Below are 10,485 nucleotides of genomic sequence, written 5' to 3' on the forward strand. Positions count from 1 at the left end.
TGTTGAGACGAATCTCTTATTTGGGTCATTCATGAAAAAATATTACTTTTTATGCTAAGAACATTACTTTTTATTGTGAATATGGATAGGATTGACTCGTCTCATATGAGACTCACTCTTTAAAAAAATAGCTTGTTGCTCAACGCCTATGAAAATATCTTGGACACAAACAGCAGTAAGAATATTTTGGTCCCAAGTTCACAAATTGCAGGAAGACTGTAGTCGAATTTTATAATTATGATTTTGTTTTAACTAAATGCATGCACCAGATATTGACTATATATAAAACATGAATTTTAAAAGTGCACGGGGGTTCTATGGTGTAGTGGTTAGCAATCTGGACTTTGAATCTAGCGTCCTGCGTTCGTCGACTCCCTGTAGGACCTTTTCTTTGTTGTTGTTATTAATGTTTTTTTTGTGTTTTCTTCTGGTTGCTTGATTGTAAGACCAAATTTTGTTCCATCCACAATCTTTTTTTTTATGATTTATCTTCTCCCAATTATTTACGTTTCACAAACTTTTGCATTACTTTATCCTTTTTCTTCAATTTTTGCTGCGTTTATCGACTAATTCAAGAGTTTCTATTCGATTGCATGTGTCATCTTATGATTTCCAAACTTTTTCTTTAATTTTTTCAGCGTTGATCGATTAGTTCAAGAGTTTTTATTTGATTGCATATGTCATCTTATGTTTTCCAAACTTTTTCTTTAATTTTTGCTGCGTTGATCCATTCGTTCAAGATTTTTTATTGGATTGCATGTGTCATCTTATGTTTGCAACTTTGGACGTATTCTATGTTGTCATTTTAACTATTAAAGAATCTGGCTAAATTTTGACAACTCTAAAATTCATAACAGCGAAAAAGCATCATGAAAACGAAAATTTTGGAATACCAGCGCTTGCATAAATGAACTGAAAATGGTCACGCTGTAGCTGTGTTTTGATTTGAATGGCTAGTTTGTCTACTAATTGTATTTGCTCATCAAAAGCACCAAAGAAAGCCAAAGAAACTAGAAATTATTGACTATTTACATAATCGTTCCGAATAATTTCCCTCCGCCTATTCAGCATTTTAAAGGCGATGAAAGATGAGCATTAGGACATCTCTGCCTCGGCAAACGCCTCGTCCTTTTTCCCCATCCGAGTATGTTTCTACCTTCAAGTCCTAGTTTTTGACAAGTGGGCTGTTGTGTTATGGTTGAGTAAACTGATTTTGAAACTGGAGATGTAGGTAAGACTCGAAAACGCTTCCTTCCCCTGCCACTTCTTAGAGAGTTTCTACCTTCAACTTTGAATAGTAGCCCTTCAAACGTTTTCAGATCCTCGGTCACTTCTTGCCTCGACAACGTGACCAGACCAGGAAGAATGTCCTTTTGGAAATCTTTTAGTTGTTTCCCTCGACCTGGCATCCCTTTTCGAGATCTTTTAGTTTCTTCATCGCTTGGATTATTCAATTCCATGGGCTTATAGCTATAGTGTTCCTCCTTTGTGTCTTCCAACTTTAAAGTCATGAATTCGAAGCAGTCCATACCATAAGGAATCAACTCGGCTGCATCAACCACACCGTTCTGAACCAAAGAAACTGTTCTCATTGCATCATCGCAATTTGACAAGATCTTTTCTGCAAACCATTTGAGACAATCGCTAGATGTGGCCTCCAGAGGCTCCGGTGCAACTTCTTCATTAGAATTCCTTTTGCCAGACATCGGGAAGGAAATTATGGTCTGAGCTGCTATCCTGTCACAGTCTTCAGTAGAATGTTCAGATTTTCTAGGTGGCACTTCCACTTCTATCAAGTCGGCTTCTGTAAATGACACCTCTGCTTCCGATTCAATCAATGCTGGAGCCTGCAAGTCTATCTCAGTGGTTGCAATTTTTACTATAGTTGTGGGGATAGATGGAGCTGGTGGAGCATCCTCCTCTTCAAAAGATAAGTTCAAGTCAATGTGATGCCTCAAACCAGAAATGTAGTTGTTAAATCCTTTCTGCAAAACAAAATCCTTGATTTCGAGCTGCTCTTTTCGACCACCACCACTATCTATGCCAGAACAGTTAATCTTGGATATATTGCCTGCAGAATTTGGATTCTTGACCGTGTGGAGTGCATTACACATTGGAAAACTGAGAATCGTTCTAGGAATCCCATTATCGGCAATTTGTGCAACCATTGATTCTGAGGTTTCCTGTTTTGCTTTCAAAGTTGGCCAGGAACCACCAGTTCTTTCGGTTTTCTTGAAAAAATCATTTGAATAATTCTGCAAGGAGTCCAGATTCATGAAGTAAGAATTATTCGCCCCTTTTTTGGGTTCGCCCCTTTGTTGTGGAGTATTTAGAAACCAGGGCAACCGTTCCTTCAGATTTTCCTGGTTGCTTTGACAACCTGTAAACACGAGACTTTGTTGAGGAACCGCCATTTGAAACTTGTGGGAGTTTTCTGAATGACTTTTCGAATTTTCTATAGGCTTTGCATTTGTTTCATCCACGTTCTTGAAACATTTTCCTGGAGCTCTGTATCCAACACTTTCACAGTTGACCAAATCATTCTTGATGATTATACTTGACGTGTTAGATACTGTACCCAATGGATCATCATTTTCTTCAGAAATTTCGACGCCAAAAAGCGTCTGCTTCCTTCGAGATGCTGATTTACATGTACTCAAATGATTATCTGAAAATCCATTTCTTGGCTCGGCCTGTGTCCCCGTAGAACATGCCTGTGACTTGCCAAAACTAGAGTCTCCAGTAAAAGAATGCTTTTCAAATCTCTTTTCCTCTGTAAATATATGGATAGAGAAATGAGTTTTGTTTAACATTAAGCCCAACTTCCTATGTCATACATCCAAGCACCTTTCAACCAAGAAACTAAATACAGACGGTATGAAAGTAGTAAATGAATCTAGGCAAAGAAAGTTGAATAACAGAAGCCGAGGTTGTGTCTCCCTTTTCAAGTTTTGACCGTAAAATGGCAACACCGAAAACATCATAAAAATAAACTGGGTCATTCAACAAGATTGCGTAGGCCAAAATATTAAAATCAGAACGACAGTATAATACCACACAACATCACTGAAATAAGTCATGTGATAGAATCTTGAAAGTTGAAACTCAAGAAATGTGCCCAGGGACGTCTTATTACTGGCTAACCTGTATAGTGATCAGACAAATGCTCTTTTCCGCATATTTCATTCCTCGAATTCATAATACTGAAACAAATTCCACCTTTTTTTCCAGCCTGAGGATTTTCATAGAAATTTGTTGATGCAAGGTGAAAGGTTGAACCTGAATTTGCAGAAACATCAGGCCTTGCAGGGCACGAGGGACTACTAAGATTTACGTCCTCTGAGCAGGTTAAATTTAAGTCAGTTTGATAATGTGGCCTTGAAGAATAAACTTTACATTCTGGTCTCCAAGCACCAGTAAAAGCAGAATTAGCACGCGATGCCTGATGGTTCCGGTTTCGACTGGTGGTTTCCACAACAGGAAATTCGTAAAAACTTCTCTGCATGTGATTATCTACATTAATTCCGAGTACATTAGCTGGAACTTCGAGGGATCCCGTTCTTTTCTCAAACTTTATGCTCTTATACAATGGAATTTCACTGCTTGTCAAATCTTGTGTGTCTTGAATCAGGGAAATAAAGGGTATCTTATGTTCGTCTTTGTTTAACTTTACCCTTTTCATTTCGTTTATCAGCTCTCTCTGCCTGATGTAAAGCCGGTGGAGTTCTCGAACCTGACAAATAATAAACACGCACATTTGACAAAATCAGGTTCATCAAGCCTAAAGCACATATTACTTGCCATTTGTGACATATTCTGAGTAACAGTGAAATCATACCTGATTTCTAAATATTGTTTCATGCTTGAGAATTGTCTTGCTTATTTCCTCCTTGCCATATCCAACAATACCATCTTCTGTTATCCGCGACAAGTCGTGATTATGGCCATTTTTCACACATTTCTCTTGGTGATATAAGGATCTCGTATCCGTATTGGCATTACCATCACGGCCGGTCGCGGAACAGTACTCGCGCAAAAATCCATTTACTTGTATTTCAGTTCTCATTTCTGGAATAAAAACATGAAGCAGAACCGATCACACAAATAACGATAAACCCTTTCATTAACATTTAAATTTAGGCAGATAAATTTGGAACCGCAAATCAAACTTAATCACTAGAAAAAATCAGTTATATCCACTTATAAACCCTTTACAAACTTCTTCAACAGTGATTGAGGTGGGATTCAACAAGACATAAATGAACGAAGAAAGCTACACAAAAATCTGCATTTGACCTCAAAAGGCGACAAGAATCTACAATCACCTGAAAAATCGATCTGATAGAATAGAAACTTCATAAATCACAGATAAACAAGACAGACCCATAAGTAGAATCAAAGCAAACACTCCAAAATTTGAATCATACAAAACCAAAAATCAAAGACTCGAAATCAACCAAAAAAAAAAAGGATTCAAGCTACCCAAAGGCGAAAGAAATGTGCGCATGAGAGGTTTAAAGTGGAATTCCTCAAACCCAAATTCTACTCATCCATGTTGTCAAAGACAATCCCACAAATTCAGTTCAAACTGTAAGAATCTCTGCACGGTAAGGACAATAATTCAAGACCCAATAACAAATCCGATATCCTTCCATATACCGTCACCTGCGAACCTTCAAAGAAGAAGGAAGAAACAATCCCACAATTAATGAGGAGATAGAAATATGTTGGGCCATTTTCTTGATCATTTACATGGAAGAGGGATCCAAGGTAAGATCTTTGCTTCTCTTTCTGTGCACAGATTCGAGAAATGAAAGAAAATAGAATGCTTTACAAAAGAATAATGACTCGGAATTTGTCAACACAAGGTCTCCTCACCTTGTTCTATATACTTTTCTTCCAAATCTGCCTCTAGAATCAATCATTTCTTTCCCATTTAGCCCATTGATAGTACAGTTTCAAAACATGTTTATAATGAAAAAAAAAATTATTATTATATTCATAAAGATATTCTTGGTTCTGAGGAAGTAAAAGGCATACGTGTATCTGATTGACATTTATTGAAGTTTTAAGATTCTCTCGTCTTCCTTTCATTTCAAGAATCACATCTCTTTACAAATATAATATATAATATAAAAAAATAATATATATATATATACTAAGTCGTTCAAGATCAGATTTTTACACTCAATTTTTTGGAAAAATTGGAACTATTTTGCATTTTTAAGGTGGGATTTTAATGTTTCAGCCAAATATTAGTTTATTTCTTTTTTTTTAATCGATTTTCTGAAATATTTCCAAGAAACTGACAAGTGAAACTCCCGTCTTGCAACAACAAATGCAATTCTCACCAGTTTCCTAAAAGCATGTAACTGACCTTCATGCACCTGCCGCGTGGCCCACGCGCAATGGTAGCGCCTATAATGTACCTGTTTGCTGCATGAAAGTACAACAAGGAGTTCAAAAAGGATCTATGTTCACGTGTGGTGGTGGCGCGTGTGCAAGGCATGTCGGCTTAGATTCACTCCTGAGAGTGGCTGTTACATGGGAGAATTACAACCACCTCAGTGGGTGGGCAAAGATAATAATTAATACAATTCATTCAAATCCCCATTACCTGATTTTTATGATTAATTAATTTTTTGAATATTGGCATTTATTTTTAAATTTTATGTTTTTAGTGGTTAAATAAATTTTAGTGAGGTCCCTAACAATATAAAAATAGTCTAAATCCATATTATATTGGACATGTTTAATAAGATCTAATGTATATTTATTATTTAGACTCCGCTTAATTCGTGATATGAGATAATGAAAAATGAGATAATAAGATTAAAGATAATGATAATATAATAGTTTTTTTAAACTCCGAGTACGATAGAACTTGAAAAAAAAAAGATGATACAAACACAAGCTGAGCCATGTGTTGCTCCGCCCGGGCGGTGGCAAGGGTGACTTTTTTTTTCCGATAGTTTTTATATATATAATTTTGTTTTATTTTCCGGTAACTCGGGCTCTATTTTTCAATATTAACTCAACCATAATTTAAAAAATTCTAGCCTATGTAAAAATGAAAATTTGACTCCGCTACTTAGATACATAGATGTTGAATATCAGCAAAAGAATGTCTTAACTGACCCTATAAGTACTCTAACATTAATATCTTTTTTTTTTATGTTACATATGATTGTACAAACAATGTTGTTGGGGTCCGGAGAGTTAGATGAGAGTCATAAATTACAAGAAATCGGTTGGCTTCTTGTACACATCAATTTGTTAATGCGTATATGGTCCCTCACTTGTCACTCCTAAACATTTTCTTGGACAAACATTGCTTCAACATTTCATATGCTTAAATTAAACAAGCACAAATTTGTTTGTGATGGTCTCACGGGTCGAATTTGTGAGACGGATCTCTTATTTGGGTCATCCATGAAAAAATAAAATTTTTTATGCTAGAAGTATTACTTTTTATTGTGAATATGAGTATGTTTGACCTGTGAAGATTAGTATCCGTGAGACGGTCTCACATGAGACTCATTTATTAAACAATGTGAGACCGTCTCACGGATCATAATCTATGAGACGGGTCAACTCTACCTATATTCACAATAAAAAGTAATACTCTTAGCATAAAAAGTAATACTTTTTCATGGGTGACCCAAATAAGATATCCGTCTCACAAATACGACCCGTGAGACCGTCTCAAACAAGTTTTTGCCACCAATTAAATTCTAATTATTGACATTAAAAATATTAATGTTTGTTTTGTAACTTACAAATTATATGGTATGAAGTAAGAACTCTCAGTCGTTATCATTTGATATGTACAAAGTAATCATCTGAATTAACGAGATAGTTTATAAATCATATTAGTCAAATAAAATACATGGAGAAAATTCTGTCTAACTAGCTTATGCGATTATCATTATTGGATATGGACAACGTGTAATGTAATAAATACAATAATAAAAAATAATGTAACATTAATGAGTAATTTTCCGCAAACCTTATTGGGCCGAAAAAGCCCAATAATTTTCCACTCAACCCATTAACACTTGGACTACAAGCCGCAACAAGTCCATTACCATTTTACATGTACTCGTCACCAAAAAATTAGTGTCGCTGAATGTAGCTGCGCGTTTTGTGTCGAAAAAACTTAGATTTTGATTTGATTTGGAAGAAATGAACTTGAACAGTGATTTCAAATGATATTAATTTTGAATGTATTTTAAATCCATCATTATCGATATTAAAATGACTCAATTGATATAAAACTGATTTGAATTTGAATTAAATATCGTCAATTCAATCAAATAAAAAAAAAAAAAATCATATTTTTCAAATCTATCAATCCAAAAATAAGTTATTACATATATATATATATATGCATATACACACGCACGCATCTTTATTATCTTCAAAATTATAAATACGTGATTATAACAAGCTCGATATTAATTTTTTTTAATATGAGAACTAAAAATATGAAATTATATAGTAAAAAAAAAGAAATTTTTTCTTTAAAAAAAAACCTTTGTGTCTGGATGGACAATATTAATGAACCAATACAACATTCGATATTACACTGAACTATGAAGAATTAGTTGAAGTAAAATTCTCGGTCGTTCATTGAAAATCTGAATCTCTCTCTATCTATTTAATGACACACGTTGCGTGTACGCTGAAATATCAAGTTGAAGATCAATCATTTCAAAAAATAAATGAAATACACGAAGACAAAAGAGAAATCTTTTCCAAGAAAATGGATATCTGAAAGCATTGGCACATGAATTTGATGTTTGGTTGGGTAAATTTCCACCTAACGAAGACTCTCATCACATCTCACCTACTCACCCACACCCACCTCTGCCACCCAAGCACTGATACGTCTTGGGATCTCCAACAACTTCCTTTTTCATGGTTTGTTTTTTTACCAAAAATCTACTCCTCCTCATCATTGTTTCTTTGCCTTTAAAATAATTGTTCGGCACAGAGTTCCCCTGAATATTGTCTTCGTTTTCCTTGAAAAATGGAGGTGAAGCTCTTGAGGGCCGTCAATTCGAAGGTTTCGTTGCCCGACACTCTGTTCGCCCCTCGAGCATGGCGCAAGAATTGCAACTTTCGAGTACCCAATTCCGGATTTCATAAGCGTGGCATTCTGGCAATACAAGTTTCTGCGGCCCCGGTTGGGTATCAAACGAATTCCCTTTTCTTTTTTTTTAACGCCATTTTCATGATTGTGTTGCCAGGGTTTTACCTGCTTATTCAATAATTTGTTTTTCTTGGTTAGATGTTCATTTAATGTATATTGTCATTTCGCTTTCAGTGCCAGTTTCACTTGTTGAATTTGTTTATTTATTTGCGGTTTAGGGAGGATAGGCTATTCAAATTTGCCATTTTTTTTGTAGAAAAGCTTGTTATTTTCCCAGGAGTTATGATAATTGGTGCTTTATACAGTTGAATATAGGCTCCAAAATAAGGATCAACACTCGGTTGATGATTTTGTTCATGACTTTGTATTTGTTGCAATTTTTCCCGTTTTTCCAGAAATGATATGTTTTAGTTGGCTGGTCTTGTTAATCAGATGAAGTGATGGATTTGAACAATTGATCATCATGTTTTGAATGTTGAAGGACCTTTATGTACTTTCTTTGTTAAACATATGTTTCGGTTCCTTTCGATGATTGTGATAGATTTCACTCTCTTGTGCGCATTCAAGTCCTATTCAATCGAACCTGCTTAGAGGCCCAGTTTCATTTCCTTTCAGATTGGCAGCAAAAACCAGGGTAGATGAGACTCAGAGCTATACGCTCGAAGGTATCAGAAACTCCTTAATCCAGCAAGAGGATAGCATCATATTCAGTCTAGTTGAGAGAGCTCAATTCTGTTACAACGCAGAGACATATGATTCCAATAGTTCCTTGGATGGGTTCCAGGGTTCTCTAGTCGAGTATATTGTCCGAGAAACTGAAAAACTTCATGCAAAGGTATATTGGATCTTTTTTTAACCTTTCACCCTATAAAAATTTGTGTAGTTTCTGAACATATTTTGATATAGGTTGGAAGATACAAGAGCCCTGATGAACACCCTTTCTTTCCCGATGATCTACCAGAGCCAATATTACCGCCGTTGGAGTATCCAAAGGTAAGCTACAGACTCTTGTGTCTTTTCTAGGAGTTGATCGACATGAAGTTCATCTTTTGAATTCGTGGACCAACTACGAGGGGCTTTTCTTTCTTGCCTCCACCTTTTCTGCATCAGATATTGAAAAGATTTTTCCCTTAACGTTACAGGTTTTACAACCAGCAGCCGAAGCAATCAACATTAATGTCCAAATATGGGAGATGTACTTCAGAAGTCTTCTCCCAAGATTAGTTAAAGAAGGTGATGATGGTAATTATGGATCGGCAGCGACTTGTGACATAATTTGCCTGCAGGTATGCAATTTGTCAAGTCTCTAGGAGATACAATGCAAAATCAAATCCCCAAATATACGTAGATGATAAGCTTCTAACATGGCCGTTCGAACCAGCTAGCACATAAATAAATTCGAGAATCGGCCTCTTTTATTACATTTTCAGTCCATTTTCTTGGGGGAATTGTGTTTAATGGTCATTGTGTTAATGGTCAAAGTTTGAATATTTTCATTTACTTTTGCTTGCATTTCAAAAACCACTACGAGTTTTTCCCCAAAAATAGAGTTTTGTCTGTCGATATCTAGATTGGCAGTCACTTTAAGTTTCATGTTAGATACCAATTGACCCTTAAAATTCCATTTTATGTGAAACTAGTTAAATCTGCATATATGCTTGGTGGCATATCAATGTTGAAAGGTTTAATGTTGTATGGTGTTTCTTTCTTTTTTATTTAATAAACACTATTTGCAGGCTCTTTCAAAGAGAATTCATTATGGTAAGTTTGTAGCAGAAGCAAAATTTCGAACCTCCCAAGATGCTTACAAGTCTGCCATTAGAGCACAAGTTAGTTGACAATAAAATTAAACATAAAGAATATCCATGCACCGTTAAAATTGATGATATCTGTTCACTATGTATTGTAGGATCGAGCCCAATTGATGGATTTGCTGACGCATCCTGCAGTGGAAGAGGCTGTGAAAAGAAGGGTAGAACAAAAAACCAGAAGGTTCGGACAAGAGTTGACTGTTGATGGAGGCGAAGATGCCACCAACCCTGTTTACAAGATAAATCCATGTTTAGTTGCTGAGCTATATGATAATTGGATCATGCCGCTAACAAAGCAAGTCCAGGTTGAGTATCTACTGAGAAGGCTTGATTAGATAAAAACTAAAGATGCTAATTATAGAATATGGTTTTCAATACCCATCTGTTAATGGGACCAATATTGAGATTGTCTTTGGTTTGTCAGCAAGAAAGTGCTGATTATTAATGTGTGGTGATTAAATAGTTGTATATTCCATCCTTTTGATTTAATGTTGAAGCACTAAGCCCTTATTTGGTTGC

The 10,485-nt window shown here is 35.6% G+C and overlaps 2 protein-coding genes across 4 annotated transcripts; one reads left to right on the forward strand and one right to left on the reverse strand.

Annotated features, from left to right (window-relative positions):
* Positions 1-870: 870 nt before the first annotated feature.
* On the reverse strand, positions 871-4,818 carry LOC140806253 (uncharacterized). The gene is made up of 4 exons (XM_073162799.1): positions 4,674-4,818; positions 3,839-4,068; positions 3,145-3,733; positions 871-2,773 (listed from the first exon to the last, which is right to left on the reverse strand). The coding sequence occupies exons 2-4, from the start codon at positions 4,064-4,066 to the stop codon at positions 1,065-1,067; spliced, it is 2,526 nt and encodes an 841-aa protein (XP_073018900.1). The 5' UTR covers positions 4,067-4,068; positions 4,674-4,818; the 3' UTR covers positions 871-1,064.
* A 2,909-nt stretch (positions 4,819-7,727) lies between these two features.
* Positions 7,728-10,462, forward strand: LOC140806254 (chorismate mutase 1, chloroplastic-like). 3 transcript variants are annotated; one of them, XM_073162800.1, is made up of 6 exons: positions 7,735-8,193; positions 8,723-8,990; positions 9,062-9,148; positions 9,298-9,441; positions 9,892-9,984; positions 10,065-10,462. In XM_073162800.1, exons 1-6 carry the CDS (start codon positions 8,033-8,035, stop codon positions 10,299-10,301), a joined length of 990 nt encoding a protein of 329 aa, XP_073018901.1. In that variant the 5' UTR covers positions 7,735-8,032; the 3' UTR covers positions 10,302-10,462. The 3 variants fall into 3 exon arrangements, with proteins under 3 accessions (XP_073018903.1, XP_073018901.1, XP_073018902.1); XM_073162801.1 differs by having other exon boundaries at positions 7,742-8,193; positions 8,771-8,990; XM_073162802.1 differs by lacking the exon at positions 9,892-9,984 and having other exon boundaries at positions 7,728-8,193.
* Positions 10,463-10,485: the final 23 nt, after the last annotated feature.

Source organism: Primulina eburnea, chromosome 11, assembly GCF_022965805.1.
Source record: "Primulina eburnea isolate SZY01 chromosome 11, ASM2296580v1, whole genome shotgun sequence".
Taxonomy (NCBI): Eukaryota; Viridiplantae; Streptophyta; class Magnoliopsida; order Lamiales; family Gesneriaceae; genus Primulina; species Primulina eburnea.

Excerpts from the sequence above, each read along its gene's own strand:
- LOC140806253 (XM_073162799.1), bottom strand. The coding sequence starts at position 4,066 with ATGAGAACTGAAATACAAGTAAATGGATTTTTGCGCGAGTACTGTTCC. Across the intron at positions 3,734-3,838 it reads AAACAATATTTAGAAATCAG|GTTCGAGAACTCCACCGGCT; the intron begins GTATGATTTCAC and ends ATTATTTGTCAG. Across the intron at positions 2,774-3,144 it reads TTTGTCTGATCACTATACAG|AGGAAAAGAGATTTGAAAAG; the intron begins GTTAGCCAGTAA and ends ATATATTTACAG.
- LOC140806254 (XM_073162800.1), top strand. The coding sequence starts at position 8,033 with ATGGAGGTGAAGCTCTTGAGGGCCGTCAATTCGAAGGTTTCGTTGCCC. Across the intron at positions 9,442-9,891 it reads GTGACATAATTTGCCTGCAG|GCTCTTTCAAAGAGAATTCA; the intron begins GTATGCAATTTG and ends CACTATTTGCAG. Across the intron at positions 9,985-10,064 it reads AGTCTGCCATTAGAGCACAA|GATCGAGCCCAATTGATGGA; the intron begins GTTAGTTGACAA and ends TATGTATTGTAG.